At 43.4% G+C, this 19316-nt stretch overlaps 1 protein-coding gene and 1 long non-coding RNA gene across 7 annotated transcripts in view; one reads left to right on the forward strand and one right to left on the reverse strand.

Annotated features, from left to right (window-relative positions):
• Positions 1-16026, forward strand: part of LOC128816581 (uncharacterized) — a 38340-nt gene extending 22314 nt beyond the window's left edge. For both annotated transcript variants that reach the window (XR_008439955.1, XR_008439954.1), the window contains exons 3-4: positions 4390-4530; positions 15949-16026. This is a non-coding gene — a long non-coding RNA (uncharacterized LOC128816581). The remainder of the gene's footprint in view (positions 1-4389; positions 4531-15948) is intronic.
• The window catches only part of GCN1 (GCN1 activator of EIF2AK4), a 38154-nt gene that overhangs the window by 18405 nt on the left and 433 nt on the right, over positions 1-19316 (reverse strand). For 3 of the 5 annotated variants that reach the window (XM_053994314.1, XM_053994313.1, XM_053994318.1), the window contains exons 2-30: positions 17935-18037; positions 17272-17335; positions 16575-16706; positions 15914-16022; positions 15171-15269; positions 14957-15091; positions 14210-14468; positions 13732-13806; positions 13341-13469; positions 13068-13118; positions 12561-12659; positions 12116-12289; positions 11048-11200; positions 10197-10289; positions 9490-9565; positions 9169-9328; positions 8343-8532; positions 8102-8226; positions 7606-7784; positions 7343-7436; positions 6761-6874; positions 6378-6576; positions 5748-5903; positions 3206-3387; positions 2890-2970; positions 2279-2422; positions 1447-1574; positions 1081-1270; positions 602-672 (exon numbers count right to left, since the gene is read on the reverse strand). In XM_053994314.1, the coding sequence (XP_053850289.1) occupies positions 602-672; positions 1081-1270; positions 1447-1574; positions 2279-2422; positions 2890-2970; positions 3206-3387; positions 5748-5903; positions 6378-6576; positions 6761-6874; positions 7343-7436; positions 7606-7784; positions 8102-8226; positions 8343-8532; positions 9169-9328; positions 9490-9565; positions 10197-10289; positions 11048-11200; positions 12116-12289; positions 12561-12659; positions 13068-13118; positions 13341-13469; positions 13732-13806; positions 14210-14468; positions 14957-15091; positions 15171-15269; positions 15914-16022; positions 16575-16706; positions 17272-17335; positions 17935-18037 (3764 nt within the window). The remainder of the gene's footprint in view (positions 1-601; positions 673-1080; positions 1271-1446; positions 1575-2278; positions 2423-2889; positions 2971-3205; positions 3388-5747; positions 5904-6377; positions 6577-6760; positions 6875-7342; positions 7437-7605; positions 7785-8101; positions 8227-8342; positions 8533-9168; positions 9329-9489; positions 9566-10196; positions 10290-11047; positions 11201-12115; positions 12290-12560; positions 12660-13067; positions 13119-13340; positions 13470-13731; positions 13807-14209; positions 14469-14956; positions 15092-15170; positions 15270-15913; positions 16023-16574; positions 16707-17271; positions 17336-17934; positions 18038-19316) is intronic. The other 2 variants (XM_053994317.1, XM_053994316.1) reach the window with 2 other exon arrangements.

The following is a 19316-nucleotide window of genomic DNA, read 5'->3' on the forward strand; positions in this document are numbered from 1 at the left end:
AAAATGCCTCAGTGTGTCCAACTTCTGTGCATTTCATTACATAACTCCATGCTGCAGTCTCCCACAAGGACAACAATCCCTCAGCCATATAATAGCTTTTATCTCAATTAAGCTTTAGGGATACTTGAGACAACTTAGACATCAGATCACTTGAACTACTGCTGAAATGCAGCAGCTTTACAACAAGGTACATCAGCATTAAAGGACAGATTAGCTCAACACAAGTAGCAAACAAGATGATCTCCAATTAAACCTGTACAGAACATACAAGTAAACAGAAAGTAATTATCCAATCTGGAATTTGGCCAGTTCATTAAGGCTTGCACTGCTGCTCTTGAAATAATCAATGGCCCATACAGAGGTGGGAACACGATAAGCTAAGACAAAAGACAGTCTGAGAAGGAAAGACTGTTTTTATTAGGACATTGAGATGACAGCACCCAATATTTTGATGGAGTTCTGCCTGCCCCCAGTTTGTTTGAAGGGCACATGAAAACAGCAAGTCAATACAACTGCATGTAATTTTTTGTTCTAATAAAAATCAAAAACATTTCATTTGGATGCACAGGAAGTGATGAGATCAATCTGAATATGACTGTACCTTGCTTCCCACTGGTCAGGCGGTGATTCAGATATCACTCGTCCCAAAGCATCCAAAACTGGAGGTGGCCTCTGGAAGGAGAAAAGATTTCATTAAAATAATGCCTTTTCCAAGGATAGGCTTGCAGAAAATTTGTCAATCATACCTGCAATGCCATTTGATAATAGTGCACAGAGTTATGATACCACTAGCAGAAGAGCAAGGTAAAAAAATAAGCAGAAAGCAAGTCTGAAGTCAAAATTACTTCAACTGACACTGCCCTACCACAGCCTTTCTGTATCATCTAAGGCACCCCTCCCACCCAAAGGTGCCATTAGTGGCTGATAACATGAAGTTCAAGATACTGAAATCTGTGTTAACCTCAAACAGGACAACAATAGATTCAACGCACATCTTCAGGACAGACAAAAGGAAAAGTGACTAACAGAAAATAAAGCAGCAGCTCATGCCTGTCAACCCCTTAGGGTAAGAGTACTTACGTAGAGCTTCTCCTGGTAGATCTCTGTGAGCTTGCTCATGACCTCTGCTGCTTGCTTTCGGTACTGAGCTACAGCTCTGGAAAGAGCCTCAGCCCCTGCCTGTCGCACTGCCTCTTCGTGGTAGATGACATCTTTGATCAGCAGGGAACACAGGTCAGGCTGCAGCTCCAGACCCATGGACTCCCACAGCCTGCAGCACACACACAGAGGTGATGGGTCACCCTTCAGCAAAGAAGCCACTGCCACATGTACAACTGGAGAGACCTACAGCTGTCCTCCAGCTGTGAGGGAAAGCCCCTGAGTGTAGCTCCATGTCGTGGGCAGAGAAGAGGTCCCCCTAAAACCCAATCAAAGAAGAACCCTTACCTCTCTGCCAGCTTCTGAATCTCATCTTCAACATCAAACTTAACTACCCAGAGGCGACGCAACAAGTTCAGTCCGTTCTTCTCATCACTGTCTGGGGTTGGTAGAACCATTTGTAGCTCCATCAGTCCCTGAATTAGTTAACAGGAAAATCAGTGCAAGGATCTGATTTTTAGAAACAGACACTTTAAAACACCTAAAACTTTTGGCAAGTCAAGCTCTCAGTGGTTGGAAGTGTCAAAATTCATGTTTGCTTTTGCCTTACACTGCCCATAGTGGTCAAGGACTTCCTATTGCTAGTAGGCGAGATGGTAGGACTCAAGAACAGTGCTCCACAGGCAGGTTGCAGAGAGGCTCTGGTGACTACAGTCTGTTCTGCTTCTAAGTACAGACAAAACAGCTCAGGTGGGCTAAACTGGAATTTGTTAATTTGTTTCATAGCAAAGAACACCAAGCACCCTTGAGGTTTTTCTTTCTGTGTTCTCAGAAGTGACTAAGCCTGAAGCTTTCCAATAATAAGGCCTAGTACAGAAAGGAATTTTTTGACAGCTTTTCACTTTAAGACTAAGCTCTATCCAATTGTAAACAGAAGGTGTTAAGTAGTCCTAATTATGCCTTTTTTAAGGAAACAAAGGTGTGGATAAACCCAGAGTACTCCTTTTTGCAGATAAATCCAGCACAAAAAGCATGACTTGGAGCAATATTGTATGACTGCCTCTGACACACTGCCCAAAGCTTGGCATCACAGCTGAAGCCTCTCTGCATCAGTGTCAGAGAAGATTCACCTCCCAAAAACTTAAGGAATTTGGTGTGACCCTGAATGATTCCCACCTACCCTGAGAGCTGCATCTCGAACGTTCATGCAGGGAGACTGCAGGGCCTGCAGGAGCACATCGATCTCCTCCTGCTCGGCGTAGGCACAGCCGTCCTCACCGCTGCTGCTCGCGCACAGCGCCGTCAGCGCCTCCGAGGCCAGCACCTACAACAGCACCAGCACGTGCCACAGACTCCACTACACCTTAAACTGCTGGCAGAGCAAGCGCTGAGTGGTGGCACAGCAGAAGAAATTCCCAAAGGACAGAGACAAAACCGAGACGTGACAAGTTCAGCCCAACTCCTTGCTTTTTATTATTGACCTTTCTGCCGCCTCATCCCTTACAACAAACACTCAGAGGAGAGACTACTGAGCTTATCTAGCAGGGCAAGGCCTTAAAGAAAGAAAAAATGTCACCTCTGGAAGACTGAAGAATATTTTTGGTGCAATAAAACCCACAGAAAAAAAAGATGCAGACGTTTTAATCCAAGAATACCATAAACACAGAAGGAAATTGAGAATGTATCAAACACCAGCACCAGAGACTTACACCAGTTGGTACATTTCCCTCATTGAGATGCTGATGAAACTTGGGGAGAATGCTGACTGTGGTAATGAAGCTAAACACTCACCTGTAACCGTGGAGAACCTGTTCCTATCACTCGGGTCAGCAGAACCAGCATGTCCCTGCGGGGCAGCAACTCTGGGCCATTCTGAAAGGTTGAGGGGAGAAAAGGGCGGGGGAGGAAGGAAAAAGACTTTTATCTTGTGATTTCATAGTGCCTTGCCTAGGTATGACACTCCTTAAAACATCCCAGTCAAAACCAGAAAGCAATCCTATACAGTTAACTCTAACCTGGACAATTCATCTGCTTTGTCCAGTTTACACATCAGCTGTTTTATCCCATGGCTCATCTGAAGGAGATAATTTGACCCCACAGCTCTCACCTCATCCACCAACAAAGACTCGCCATTTCCTGATGATCTCAGCTGAGCATGGACTGTAAGAATCTGCAGAATCTTGACCAGGAACTCCTCCTTGTCTTCGCTGTTATGGGTTGTCTCAGTCATAACTGTCTTCAGGAGAGGAAAGACTAAGGAAAATGCTGGAGCTGATAATGGGGCAGCACCTTTGAAAAGGAAAAAACCATCCTGTGAACACAGCTGATCCTCCCATGACTTGGTTGATACTACTGACTGGTATAAAATGTACACTTGAGCAGCTCATAATAGATACGGCGAAGCTCCAGCCTCATGCACAAAGATGTTGAGTAAACCTAAGTATCTGCCACTTGACAGCAGCAACAGTGTAGGTCCAACAGTGACTTTTGGCATTTCAATGTTAGGTTAAGGGAAGGACTTGATGATCTTAATGGTCTTTTCCAACCTAAATGATTCTGTGATTCTACCTGGCTTCAGTTAAAGTCACGTTAGGATTCCAAATTACTACCAATGCCTCAAGAGTATAGAAATACATACTCTAAATGGAATTGAAACAATTCAATGAATTAGACAGTCACTAGTTCGTTTGTCCCAAAGCAAGGCCCTGTTTGTCAGCTGCATTTCCTTTAAACACTTCCTACCAACCTAGCTAACCTGTCATTCCAGCCTTCAGCTGTATCCTTGAGAATTAACTCCTTCTAATTCTGGTGCAAGCTTCAACTCCCCTCCCCTCCTTGAAAAAATTAAAGCTTTTGGATTCCTGTTGTTAAAAGATTTTGCTCCTTCCTTTCTGCAGGGCCTTGGCTATAGCATGTAACAAATGCTCCTTCCGGTCCTTCATTAGTTAATAATCAAGTATCAGGTGTCTACAGAAAATATTTCCTTTCTCTATTCTATCCGTGCTGACAGAGAATGCCCAAGTTTAAATTTCTAAATGCAGATGAAGAGCATTGCAGATACAATACTGCAGTATTAGTCAGCTTATGTAGGGCAAAAATACTGCAAAAATAGTTCAAGGGAGAAACACAGTCTGAGCTCCTATTTAACATGAACAGCTTCAGTAAAACCCTCTCTATTTCTCATGTGGGATTTTTCTCTCTGTTTGCTCAGTATCTGTTTGCTTTTACACTTTTTTTTTTAATTATTGGCCAGATATTTTTAGCCTGAAACCACTGTCCCTCTATACACAGCAGGAGGAAGAAAGTTTTGCCGGAGGAGAAAAATGCTCTACTTACACAGTAGCTGGTACTGACCAACACAAGAAAGACTATATGTTGTATCCTGGCATTTCAGCAATGAATGATAAATTCTGTCATCCACATTACAAGGAGGTATGGTGTCTCTTAGGTGTCATAGTAACCTAAGAAATTAATCTCTACTAATTAATCTCTCTAACGTACTAAGTACATTCCAAAGAACTTTGAAAACAAGGAAAAATCCTTTGGGAATATAGTATGATTTGTCCAACAAAGTGCTGTAGAAACTGCTGCCCTTCTCTTGCAAAAGTGGAAAAATAATTAGATATTAATATAATTTAACAATATAGGAAATCTTGAAGGACTGAAAATACTTCCACTATTTTCTAGAAATAAGCCTGAAAAAGGATTCAAATGTTAATGAACATGCACTTACTACAGCAATAAATTGCACAGTGGTGACACCAAATTATCACTGAGATGTTCAGCACTGAAGTCGTGATCAACATGGCCAATGGCCACTCACAGTGACACCACTCACCACTGAGCAGCAAGAGAACTGAACTATGGGACTAAGGGACCAAACAGAATCACACATTTCCCTTAAAAATATACACCATCTACCATAGCAGCTTTTGAGTGGGTTATTTGATGAACAGCTCCAAAGATGGGTGAAGTGAACCACCTCTCTCCCTGGAGTATTCCCTGAGACAGCCAAAGCCATCCCAGCCCCCAAAGGACACAAACCAACTCTCCTCTTCTGAACTGTTACCTTCAGTGGAGTGGCACAAGTACTGGTGCACTTTAACTCAAATCATTACCTTGCACTGTAAAAATATTGGTGCTTGCCTTCATGTTACAGAGTAGAGAGAACTGCTCTTCCTACAATCATGCCAGTATAAAATATTCATGAACTGCAGCACCACACAGCAAACAAGCAGAGGCCATGGGCACTTCACTGCTGTGATCACAGATAACAAGCAATTATTTTGTCTCTCCACTTAGTCTCACTGAATCCCTTATGCTAAGTGGTGCTGAAAGGTAGGAGCTGAGCTGTCCTTGGCAAAGATGAACCTTAATTTCACTACTGTTATTTCTCTATAAACCACTTTAGGAAAAAAACCTGTTATTTCATTTCTACACTTAACTATAGTTACAACATCACTTCTACTACCACCAGCAGAAAAAAAAAACCTTAAGGTTTTTCATATCTATGAACAGCTATCCAATTAAAAAAGAAAAAGTAAAGTTTTGCTTGCAAAATATAATACAAACTCTGAAAACTAAACCAGTCCATAGTTATTGGAGGTGGGGGCAGTGTCAGCAGGTACCATATCTACCATACTTCATACCTGGCTCTCCCTTGCTGGTTCGGCCGGGAATGGTGTGGGCATGCAGCAAACTGACCACTCTGTTGAGAGCAATAGGCAGCTCTTCCTGACACCAGGATTCATCTAATTCACACTCTGGCTTCATCAGGCGCAAGGTCACATGGCTCACCAGAGTACCTGGAATGGAAGAATAAAGAATCCATGAGAGGGCTAAACAAAAGATTTCTCAAGAGAAAAAGCCCCAGGAACACAGACTCAAGAATTGTAACAAAGCTCTGGGCAAGAGCCCAGGCTGCAAAGATGCTCAGAGCAGGAAGCCCAGCCCAGGGCCATCAGGGGACAGATTTCTTCACAACGTGTGTGAGTTACACTCACACCCTCCGAACTCTGCACAGGGAAGATAATCCCACAGTGACCAGCTGCTCCTCAGAGCTGGTCACTGATCAGACAAGTCCTTGTCTTTGGTCTCAGTCCTACCCAGCAGTAGGATCTCTGGGAAATCACAGTCATCTCCCTAAGCACTGTTCCAGGTGGTTTTTCCTCTTGGCTTCCTGTGGTACATGGTCATGATCCACAGTCTGTAAGAGCAAGAATTTTCACCACCATCAAAATGACACACCCTGCCCTTAAAGAGCAATTGCAAACACTCACCAAAGGTTTTGAGTCGAGCAGGCATGACACAGGAAGCTAAGGAAAGAAAAGGCTTCTTAATCCTTGGAGCAGCCAAAGGAGATCGAAGAAGCGGCAAGAAGGAACTGATGAGACCAGGGATGTACTGAGTTAGACCAGGAGGCTTTTTCTTTATAACAGTATCCAGGAGTCCTAGAGCTGTTTCCAGCTCATTATCAAGCTGTAAGAAAAACAATTCAAGAGATTACCATCAAAAATGCTCCACTGGGAAAAAAAATCCGAGTTTTTAAATCTCATTTCTAATAACAGAAACAAACAAGTGATTGTTACACCATTTTCTCTCCATCAAAGTGATTGGGGTCATGGTGGCCTCAGAGGTGGCAAAAAATACAACCAAAACTCACCTCCTTCAGCCGTTTTCTTATCTGAGCCTCCCTTTCCAGCTGTGCATGCATCAGCTCCTTCTGCTTGCTCGTCAACTGCACCTCATCCTTTATTCCCTTCTTCTTCTTTATCTCCTGCAATGGAGAGCCATGGTCATCATTATCTGGGAGCTACAAACACCATTCCTTCAATTAGTCAGAGAAGCAAGTTGGAAACAGGTTTTTTTGGAATTTACTTTTAAAACAGTATCAAAACATTCTTCCAATTATATCCCTCTTGAGTTAAGAGACAAAATGGAAATCAGCAGGTTAACAACACTTTAGTGTCCCTCAGCATAAGTTTCTCCGCATTGATCACAAATTATTTGGTATCATTAAAAAGTGCTGTCCAATTCATTTACAGGGGATGGTACATCACACTCCCCAGAGCTAAGAGAAGTCAATCTTTGTTTAAAAAATGGGATACATACAGATAGAAGTATTCCAAGTAGTTCAGAGAATCTTTCCCACAAGCACACAGACATATGCCAGAAGCCATGAACAACACACAACTTGCAGTGAAGATTCTGACCAGCCTGGCTATACCTTTTTCTATCAACTCACCTCCTTCAGCTCCAGCTCAATGATTTGTTCCTTGAAGGAATAAGCTTTGTTCTCCCTCTTCATGTTAGCCTTTTTCATACTATCCTGTTGAGCACTGAGAAGGAAAAGTAGAGAAAGAATCAGTACTGCTCTGGATTAAGGACCAGGCATAAAAATCCACGAACCTCTGTGCAGAAAGAGCATCCGACACACCCAGTCACCCACTGGCGAGAACATCAGCAGTCATCAATCCCCAGATGCACACAGAAATGATGCAGACTTACCTCTGTATTATAGATTTGTCATACAGCTCTCCCTCGGGTGTCTTCATGATGGCAAATTCCTCTCGAGTAACCTGGCACAGAGCTGGATTCTCCATTGATGCTGAGATAGTGCTGATGAGCTGTGGGAGCACTCTGCCAGGTAAAAGCAGGGAGAGAGACCCCACTGCATTCATAGATGACTGTCAGGAAAATGGAGGAAAAAACATAATCAATCTTGCTTAAAATTATCTCCTGAAGTACGCCCTGCTGAGGCAGCCCCCATTACATTCCAATCCCCAATTCGTTGTTTAGTGGGTATTTGAATGTTATCTAAAATTCTACTCAGTTGCTGGTACATTCTTTCCCTCTTAAATCTCAGCTCCTTTTCCCCAGATACATTATCTTTTAACCTCCCTCTTCCACACCTTTCAGACAGCTCTCCTTCATTACAGACCAGTTACTACTGCACTCCTCCAAGATATTTCCCAAAATTAACATAAGGAAAGCAGTTTATCACCTGGTTCTCCAGAGTGTTGGTGGTGATCCTGGGTAAAATGTCATTCAGATGTTTGGTAATGAAGTCTTTAGGATCTATCTTCATCTTGATGAGGAGAGCTGGCCAAAGTCCTGGCTGCACTGCCACTAGCAAGAAGAATAAATGAGCATAATAAACATGAAGCAGGTTGCTGTCACGACAAAACAAAAAGGTACAATAAAAACTCATACATTGGCCATGAGATCCTTATCCCTGCACTTACCTACAGATGGATGATGGCTCACCAGCAGCATCTCCAGGGCCAACTTCTCTGGCTCAAAGGAGTCCATATCAAGCCCTGCCACACTGGAGATGACACAGAGGGCCTCATGCAGCACACGAGGAGGAATGTATGTCCTTCCCAGCTCCGACAGCTCTCCCGCTTCTGTCACCAGAACCTCGTGAGGCAGAATCTGAATGGACAACACCAAACCTCCCTGAGACCTGAACACACTTCCTCACAGTAATACCAGGCTGAATGCCATCTCCCTGTCAATACCAAAAACCTGAAGTTTTCAAAGGAAAGAAGGGGATAAGGATAACAGCAAAACCAAAGCACAGGGATGACAGTGACAAGAAGATTAGGAATGGAGGACTATACTGGATTTGGCAAGCTGGGGTAAAATAAAAGTAAAATTATCACTTCTGGCAAAGACTTCTGGCAAAGGCTGAGCCAGCTGGCTGGGAACATTATGCTCAACTTCTGCAGTCTATAAGCCAGGGCCAAAGAACCAAGATACAAAAAAAGGAATGAAGCACTTAGTCTTTCAGCAGATATTAAATCTGCATTAAAATAATAAAAATACATGGAGAACTACAGCTTGCTCCCCAAAATATTTGGAATATGTCTTTTCTATGTATGTAGGGAAGACTAGGCATACCCCAGACATTGATAGTGTAATATGCAGTAATCCAGTAAAAAGTGGCATTCCAGGAGCTGAATCCTGTTCACATCAGGCTGTTTGTCAATGCTAACAGCAAACCTAGGGCAGGGAGGTGACTGGCAACACTCAGACATCTGTCTGAGCAGACACTTGCTGGCTACTCACCTTATGAGAACTGAGAACCACTTTGAGTTCCTCCAAGAGCCCATAGGCCAGCCTGTACCCTCCCAGAGAGGACAAGAGCTTCTTCACTGTTTGGTGGGCCTGTCTGCGGACGTGCCAGGTGCGGCTCAGCAGCACGGCCACCAGGGCCCGGTGGTACTGCCTGCAAGCACACACAGGGTTAGCCAGGGAGCCAGCTCTGCAGCCAAGGGGACACAAAGGCACCAAAATTCAACATTCCGTGCAAAGCCCCAAGCCCACAGTGCCCACAGCAGCACTCTGGGGTCACACAGGGATCAGGGACAGCAAGTGCACCGTACGTACTGAACTTTGCTTTCAGGCAGCCGCTGTGCATGATCCAAGAGCAGGCGCTCTGTCAGCTGCAGCACTGTGCACATGGCTGAGGGAAAAGACAAATATTTAAAACAGCATGAGACTTCATAAGGAAACTGATTTTTTTACCTGAAAACAAATGAACAGCAAACAGGACACATTAATATAGCCCCCCAAGCTGAGCCTCTACATAATCTTCTTGCTGAAGTTAGAGACAAATCCAGCTCAGAACTGCCAACACTGGGAACTGAACCATGATTTCATTGAAATGTTGTTAGCTGGATCCCAGAACAATTTTCCTGACCATTGTGTGTGACCTATTTTGGTCTAAGTTGACAGAGCAAACCAAATTATAAACACCACGCTCAGTGCTTCCGTTCTGTTAATTCCTGTGCCCTGCCAAAACGGCTTCAGTGGCAATGAAATGGGTACTGAGTGTCAGCTATCACAAGGCCCTTCTATTTCTTTATCATTCAGAATGATAAATGAGTGATAACTCAGGTTCATCAAGAAATAAATAAATTAATTTTCAAGATTAGGCTACAGCTAGTGTAGATGTACTCCGAAGAGTACACAGCAGTACACAGCTCCTTTTAATCTGAAACTGTATCCTCCAAGGACATAGAACAGGGCTAACAACATTAGCTGTCAAGAAACACAGTCAAACAGCAACTGGATATACAGTAACTGCCAATTACCTTCCTCTGATGCAGACTGCAAAAACTTCTCAGATGTAAAAATTTGTTTTTTCTCATCCAAAATCAGCTGCCAGAAACCACTCAGCTTAGACTCTGACGGGAAAAGAACAGATGTCCATCAAGGATGTTTCAAAATAAGTCAGAACTCATCAGTGTACATAAAATACAGTAGAATTCTCTCTCCTGAAATCCCTCAAGTTACTTCTAGCCTTACTGGTCTTCAATTCTAAAGCCTCTCATTTCTCTCATTCAGAACTATAAATACCCCAAAAAAACACCAGCTGACAAAAATACCTTCCTCTGACTTATATGCGTGAAATATAAAGTCTAATTCACCTTAATCTTTCATAGGGCAAACCTTCCTACATGTAAAGAAGAGGAGGGAAGTGGTGTGTTGCTTTTGGTAGAACACACCTGATTTTATGTCCTGGAAGATATATGAACTCAGAGGGCTCTTGTAATATCCTCTAATGGGAGACAGAATTCCAGTCCCTATGCTTCCCAAAAGTTTGTAAAAACACTACCCAAATAACAGTCAAATAATACTTCCAATGCATCAGTCAAATCTGACCATGTAAGGTCAGGGTGAACATCTCCTGTCAGAATAAAGAGGAATATTTCCCTATGTGAATGGAAGCTGGAATTTTTAAAGCCATGGAAGAGTAAGAACTCTTCAATGATATAAATGAGAGAGATGGGAATTAATCTTTCCCTAGTTTATAGAAGATCAGTGATGCTCTATGTAGAAACTATACACAGATTAAGAAATAGTACCTCCTGCACACTGTCAAGAAGTGTCAACCCTCAGAACCTGTTTATATTGGATTCTGCCAGCTGTTTTGTGACCTTACCGGTTTGTCCCTCAATTACAGACATCCTGCAGATCAACAAAGCTGCAGCAACTCCTTCAGTTACCATGGGAACCTGAGTACTTTGAGATGCTGCTTTTTCTACGGTCTGGATCAGCATTGGCAGCAAGTCCATTCCCTGCAATAATGTGTCACCTGAGGGGATAAAAAAGACACATTACAAAACAGCATGGTCTTAACTTTACAACCCAACTATCAATGGTTTTTCTGCTGCCAGGAGACAAGGAGAGGAATCAGACACACACTGGGAACACTGAATCTCCCAAAGTATTTGCCAATCACTATCACTAAATTGCAACTATGAAAAGCTCAATGGCAACCACTTCGGTCCTTTTCTCACAGACAGAACAGTCCCATCTCAATAGATTAAGTTTCTGTTCATGGGATGCAAAAGAAAATGCTAATTCAGTTACATTAAAGGAATCACAAATCACTTCAAATCACAGGAAGTCTGACTTCAAAGATGAATGTTTCCCTGAGAGAGGGAAAGCAAATTCCTGGCAAGCCATGACCATCTGTTTCACTTCAAACATTCAGAAGTTAAGGAATCCCAGAGGTCTACAAATGTGGATGAAATGCTGCAGTCAAAGGGGGCAGGACCAACAGATGTCAATCCTGAGAGGATGACCAAAAGAGAATAATTTATTGAGTTCTTAATTTCAAACACAGATTTTTTTTTTTTTTTTTAGACTTTCCAAAAGTCAAAGCCAGAGACCAAGATCCAACTGTGCTGGGTGCTATATAAAACAGAAGTATGGCCCCTGAGCTAGAATTTAGTTGTAAGACAAAAATAAAGCAATCAAAAATTACTTTGAGATATATGAAAGACAGCATGATGGACAGTGATTTTAGTTATACAATGAAACAAACCATCTTTATAAACTTGAAGGCAAAAGAGTTTAAGGAGAAATATGAAGGAGATCAGTAAAAAAGACACTGCCTTACAAAATCTTTCCTCATCTGCACAACTCTCTGTATCAGGAAGTAGAAAGGTTGCTAATTCTCCTCCTAAGCCCCATAACCAAGTTATTAACAGCTACCCAGTTTTACCTTTGAAGGAAGCTAGCATGCACTGCAGGTAGGCATGTCTCACTGCTGAAGTCGAGGTTTTAAGGCTGAAGGCTTTCTTTAGCCATTCCACCAGCTTTTTAGGAACTTCTGTGGTGAACCGAACACACCAAAGAGCCAGGACAGAGACTGCATGAACCAATGTGCCTTCATGGACTGGGGAGAAATACAGAGCTTACATCAGTTCAGCAATTGCAGAAAGCACAGAACATAAAACAGAAAGCGGGTAACAACATCAGGATGCAGGAAAAGAACATGTGCTCCTGACAGGCACAGCACAGTCTCCCTGGGATTGCTCATCAAAACAGGGCAACAGATTCTTTTACACAGCAGGCAAGAATCCAGATTAATCTTGAATGACCATGTGAAAACCCTGCTCAAGATAAATGCAGCTTAGCAAACTCAGAACAAAGGCAAAAGGTCTCACCTTCTTGTTGCAGGAAAGGGATGAAAAGCTCAGCCACAGTTGCACTCAGAGCTTGGCTGGAGGGTCCAGAAACCACATGGTGACTAAGGCTGCCAATCCCTGAAAGGATACAATTCTCTCAGTAATTCCTAAACTACCAGCACAACATCTAAAACCAATCAAGAACGACCCTTCGCACTTCAATCCTTGCACAGACATCTCTTTTTCTTGTCACTACATCTGGATATCACATCCACCATGTACCACACTGCCAGATCTCTGTCTTCATTTTCACTCTGGGTGGAAATAATCTTCTTTGAAGAAAATTTTTGGCCTAACAGACAATTATTTTCTTTGAACAGAAAGTCAGGAACTGGTATGTGGCATTCAGCACCCTCTATGGCTTCAACTACACCCAATTTAGAGTGACAGGCTGGAAATCCTGAAGACTGAGGTACAGATCCTTTCCATTCAGCCTTCTGCTCAATTTCTTCCACCAGAGAAGCAGCTCTCTTCTAGGATCCTCACCTGAAAGGACACTCATCTTCTGAGCAACAACTGTCAGCTTCCCCTCTGAGCCTGCCAGCAAGAAACACAAAGGTGACAGGTGATTACAGGCAACAGCTCTGTGTTACACCAAGAATCGCCTCCAAAACACAAAAGCTTGCCCCATTATCCCTGATCCAGCTGAGCCACCCCTTCCATACAGGCAGTAAAGAGAACAGAAAATACAATACACAAAACTCCTTGAGGCTGTCAAACCTTGATTCATCCCCACTGCTTATCCTACAATTTACTCACCCCCTAAGATGGCAAAAAGGTGCCTGCCCAGCGACTCCACAGCCGAAGGATCGCTGCACTGCCGAGCCAAGTTCTTTAATGCCACAACTGCTTCATCCATCAGCTGCACACTGTTGGATTTCAGGTGACCTAGAAAATAACACATGTGCCAAGAGATCCTTACGACAAACTGCATACAATCAGCAAGTAAGGATTATCTTTACTTGTGGCTTAATGCAGCTTCTGGAACTATGCATCATGTGAACTATTCCAGTTCCAATTTACAGCATCATCCTCCCTCCCACCTAAAACAACCTTTTCAGCAGCAATCAAGCTGTTGTAGGTACAAACAGGAAGTTCCAGAAAGCCTTATTCTGAATTCATAATTCCCTCCAGAAGTGACAGTACTTACTAGCCAGTCCTTTCACGATGTCTAGAGCATACTGGCTAAGGTCCAGGTTCACAGATACAAGCAAGCAAGAGATTGCTGACAACACAAGAGATAAAAACAGTTACTTAACAAAATGTCATATACCATTAGCATTTTAATACACTCTTCCCACAGTTCACATCAAGAGCAGACAGGTTAGTAAGGAGTAGGAATAAAAAATAACTACTGAAATTGATGCCCAATGAACAGAATAATCCAGGATTATTCTTAGCACTCAGCTGTGAAATCCTGTCCTCAGTGCAAACAGTAGCTATCACATACCCTGACACTTGGGATCACACCACAAATGTTGCTTCTCCACATCTAACCCTTAATGCCAGACAATCCTGCCTGTACTTGGGGACCAAAAGCATAGCCCAGAGTGACATTGCCCCAACAGCTCCAGAGCGCTAAGGGTTTAGGCTCTTTGACAGAGCAATGCAGAGATGACAAGACTCACTTTCAGTTACGTTCTCAGGGCTCCGCAGCAGGGACTTCTGCAGAGTTGGCAAAACAGAGTCCTTGAATTCGGCGTGGGACATGTAGCGAAGCAGCGGAGAACAGCTGTCCTGCAAAGGGGACAGGGCACTCAGCACAGGGCAGTGCTGCCTGTGGGACAACATCACAAGCAGCTCTAAACACTGTCTCACCAGCACATGCTTCTGAGGCTTTGTCTTGCTCATAAGGATGGTCTTCAAGTAGAAATCCAGGAGAGCACTCTGAACAAGCAGAAACACCAGATTACAGCCACATCTCAACCTGTACTCAGCTCCCGGCACACTGTCAGATGCCAAGCTGGACACCTCATCTCTTCCACCTCTTCCTCCTCCTCTGAAAGCTTTCCTTCCACCCTCACATAAGCCAGTCAAGCAGAGACCAGCACTCCCTACTCTACCCTGAGCCCAACACTCAAACCACACTGAGAGCTACATGCTGCCTTTCATTCCCACAACAGGGACAAGGCAGGAAGCTGTATGTTGGACATCTACAGCAATGCACAGGTAACACCAAACAGCCACATATCTGGCACCTCCTCTCTAAACATTCCCCAGTTGTTTCAGTCAGAAGTGCAGGACTACTGAATTGACAGTGAAATCAGGGCAGATGCAAAGTACCAGCCTCACTAAGACATCTATTCAGTCCCTTCTTCATGGTAACAAGTGATGCTTCTTATTTCCCCCCAAAAAAAGCTGTACAACAGATTCACCTTGTATCGTTTAATAATATCCATCTCCTTCTGGGCTGTGCAAAACTGCACCACAAGTCCCAGCATTGCAGCATAACTCTGGTTTGGTTCAAGCCCAAGAATGACAGATAGGTACTGATCCACCAGATCCTGGTTCTTAAGAGAGAAAAAGCAAGGCACGTTAACAGTGCAGAACAGAACAGCTGTAGAATATGGCACATAGTGTAAACATCACCTCTTTCCACAGCCTGTTCAATTTCTTCACAGCCCCATCCACCGCCTGCTTGTGAGAGCCTCCCAGGACTTCCAAAAGGAGCAAACACTGAACCTCCACCTGCCAAAGGCAACAGCCAAAAAACCCTTTGTGCACCTGCTTCTCAGAGAGCTGGTATCAAACAAGCCATGCCAAGTGTCAATGATTGTCAATGATTAGCTGAATCTGTTTAAGTCTTCAGATCATCTAAGTTCTTTCCAATTAAGTTCTTCCAAAGCTGCCTTTGCTTTCATCCCACACCTCGAGCAGAACCATGCCTGACAGTTTTGGAAACACTGAAAACAGAGTACATCTCTTCTTAAAATCTGTTCCAACTATATCCCAGTGTGCTATGAGCACAGTCGCACGTTTGTGTAAAGGAAGTGAAAGGAAGGCAAAAGCTGTATGACAGAGTATCATACAGAGATATTTCAAGGGAGGCACAAGGACTTCCTGCGACACTGCAGGCACCAGTAGCCATCTCAGTACATGAACAACTGCAAAGGTGCAAGACTGCCCCACTCATGCTTTATACACCTCCTGCTTTCTCCAGGGGAACAGGAGAAACATCACAGTACACCAAATCTCCCTCTAAACCTGGATTCCAACTTGGTGTTTTCAGTTACATTCAGAATTGTTTGCAACATTGCAGCAACTTAAACACATTAGAAATATTTGAGTCCATATCTGCGATGGGATATTTTTGCAAACCTTAAAGAACCTACCAGTTTTTTCCATGTTTCTCCCTGTCTCTTGTCAGGTGTTGGAAAGACGGTGCGTACAAGCAGGCATGTCCAGGAGAGTGCCAGCAGGGCTGCAGATCCACTGCTCTTACTGTTGTACAAACAGGAGAGGGAGGTAAATCTACACTTCCTAGGATATAAATTACACCTACTAGACCTTTACAGACCCATTTTGCCCAAGTTAGAACAGCACCTGACTGACAAGCAATTTTATTACACAAAAATACAGCTAAAGCCTTAGTTTTTACAGGAAATAGTCAGCCCTCAGAAGTTGTTTCAGTTCTGGTTTGTCACTCAAAGCTTCCAAATGGCACAAGAGGCAGCTGAACATTTGACAGGTGATGAAATTCTGTTTCCTAGTAATTCTGGAGACTGTTTCTTGAAAGAGTTTGTTCCCCATCTTCCCAGACCTGAAGTTTAAGACCAAGCTGTAACTCAGCCCAAATCCACCAGCAGTTATACCAGGATATTCCCTCTGCTTTCCCAGATGACATGGAAGAGGTAAGAGAGGAACATCTGAACGGCATTAACAGCTTTGTCTCTAAAGGCTTTTAACACCTCTGCCAAGCAGCAGCAGAAGCCTTATTCTGAACAGGGAGGAACTACCAGCAACTCAGAACTGCTTCCACACAAAGCGACTCACCTGGGCACTCCAGCCCTGCCGCCGATCCCTGAAGACTGAAGTGAGTGCAGCAGGTTTTTTGCCGTGGCCTCCGGCTGGGATTCTGCGAGCTGCTGAAGGGCCAGCTGCAAGGCTCTGCGGGACGCCGCATCCCTGTGACAAACACGGATCAGGAACATCCTAAACCTGCCACACCGCACCGCTACCACCCCTGCACCACACTAAGGGCTCTGCTTTCTCACTTCAGCAATCAGCCTAAGAACTATTTTATCCTTGCTGTTCTGCACAGTGGAGAGGTTTTTGTCAGGAACCTCCATTCCCTTCCTCAAGTGACAGCAGTTATGTGGAGGCCCTCCGGCAGATTTTAGAAGAAAATGGGCTCTGAACAGCTCCTCTATAACAGACCATGATTTAATCCCACCTAAAATTTTCTAAAAGGCAGTCAGTCTTGCTTCACAAGAACATGGGTGTTCATTCTTGCAAACTGAACCACAGGATTAAAGTTTTAATTTCAAAATTAAAGGTGAAATGCAAGGCAAATATTGTAAAACTTTTTAATGTCAGTCCTCCCCTGAGAATGTAGTTACAAGATGACATTCTTCAGTGTCATATACATCTTTGTGACACTGCATGCTAACATTTCCAGACATCCAGACCAATTTAACTACTAAATACTGACAGATTACATAATATAGCCTTTCCACATCAATTTACTCACCGGTATCGATGCAGAGTAAGGCAGAAGAGTTTGCAAAGGCCTTTCACTGCACCTTCTGGGAGATCTGTAATAATGTATTTCAAAATACTTCTTCATTAATCACTGAGCTCTTAATCTTTAACATGAACATGATTCACTTCATGACTGAAATCAGTAAACTGCTTGCATCTACAAAATTACTTGCAAGAATCACAGTAAAAGTTTGCTCTTTTTATACATTTTATGTGTATTTTTACAAATAACAGTAAAACTGGAACACATGAAACACAGTCATCTTCAGAAAATGAGAGAAGTAAGTTTAAAAAATTTGCTTCAGCTGTTTTATTAAGACCATCTGTAATCTTCCACATTCCCCATCTCTATACATATGTGTATCCAAATATTCCATGAGTACTAAAAGAACAAGCCAAGAGTCATGAAAGAAACTCAACTGATATACTAATGAAGAACTAACATAAACAGTGCTACAACTACTGATTGGAAAAAGCAGTACCAAAAGCTAGGGTTCTGTGCTACCCACAAATCCCACACTTGGAATTAACCCTGCGATGGAGCACTGGCTCAAAATGCTGCCAACCTCCTCCCTCACACAGCCTTTTGAAACAAAACATTTTAACATTCTCCTCCACCCAGGTAAGCAGAACAGTGCTCCCAAGCTTTTACCTTTCCCAGAAATGCATTTTCCCAGCTCACTGAGGATCTCTCTCCGCTCCTTCACACTGGCTGTAGTTACTTTCACTGCAAACCGCTTCAGTGTGTCAGAAATCTAAAACCACAAAGCAGAAAAACACCAGACTGCCTTTGATATCAACCCACAGAACATACACTAGGGCAAGCAGAACATGTCACTTGCTGCCACATGACAGCTTAGTGCCCAAATGTGAGTATCCACCATCTCATCCACCAAGGAAGGGTCACTGTGCTTCGTACACTCTGAAACTCCTTTCCCAGGGCTGAGAGACAACTGCTCTCCAGTTATCTGTGCTCTTATCTGTCATGCTCTGTAAGAGACACTTACCCCTCTAAAAGTAACACAGAGTAAGAGCTAGGACCCGTAATCTGGAGTACAGGACCTTTCAAAGCAAAAAATAGTAACTTCCAGAATTCAAAGGAGCTTCTCCCTGGATGTTATCTCCTGAAGTCCAGGTAGTCTTGAAGGGGCAATCGAACTGCAGACAACGCAGGGAGACCTAAACACCCAGGTTTTCTGCATTTACATAAACCAAAACACAGGTCTCCAGGAAAGGCTTTTGAAATTCAGCTCTTAAACTGAGCAACTTTATATCATCTTTCCAAAAGGCAGAGCATGTCTTTAGAAACTCACAGAAAACTGTTCCTTCCATTTTCAATCTTCTTCAAAGAGCTCCTCAGAGCTGCTTTCAGTGAAGCTTTCTGCCTACATGCTGGAAGGCTAATCCTGCACAGTGGATTCCTGGCCTTTCAAGTCCATCCACACCTCCCTGAGACTGGCACCATTTCACACCCACAGGTCCCCTTAAAAGCTGGTTGGAAGCAGTGCTGCACCTCTGAACAGGAAGGCTGGGTTGAGCTGCAAAGGATGACCAACATCACTGACACAAGAACCAAACAAACCAGCTGGTGTTATGGACCTGTTACGGACCTGCTCTTCTCTCAAAGCTCTCAACTACATGAGTTCATCATATGCAAACTCAAACCAAGCTGCACTTAGTCATGCTGCTTAATGACGAGCAGGGGAATGTGCAGACATGAAAAACGTGTTAAAATTATCCTAAGTCTAGAAATGAAAATTATAAATTATGTATAACACTACAGGATCTCACCAGCATCTCAGTGACTTACACAAACTCCAAAACCTCGACTACCCCACTGAGTCTCCACGGAAAAGCCACTGGGACAGGCTTCACCAGTTTGCTTTTTATTTTAATTTTTTAGGATGTTTATGTACACATTACACCGCCAGCATACCAGCAATGCTTCTGCAAACCAATACAGAGCATAAAGGCAGTATTTGTACCAGTAGGGACCTGATGCTGGGCAGACTGGGATTTGCTCTGGGAACATCC

The sequence above is a fragment of the Vidua macroura genome, chromosome 18, assembly GCF_024509145.1.
Source record: "Vidua macroura isolate BioBank_ID:100142 chromosome 18, ASM2450914v1, whole genome shotgun sequence".
NCBI classification, from domain to species: Eukaryota; Metazoa; Chordata; class Aves; order Passeriformes; family Viduidae; genus Vidua; species Vidua macroura.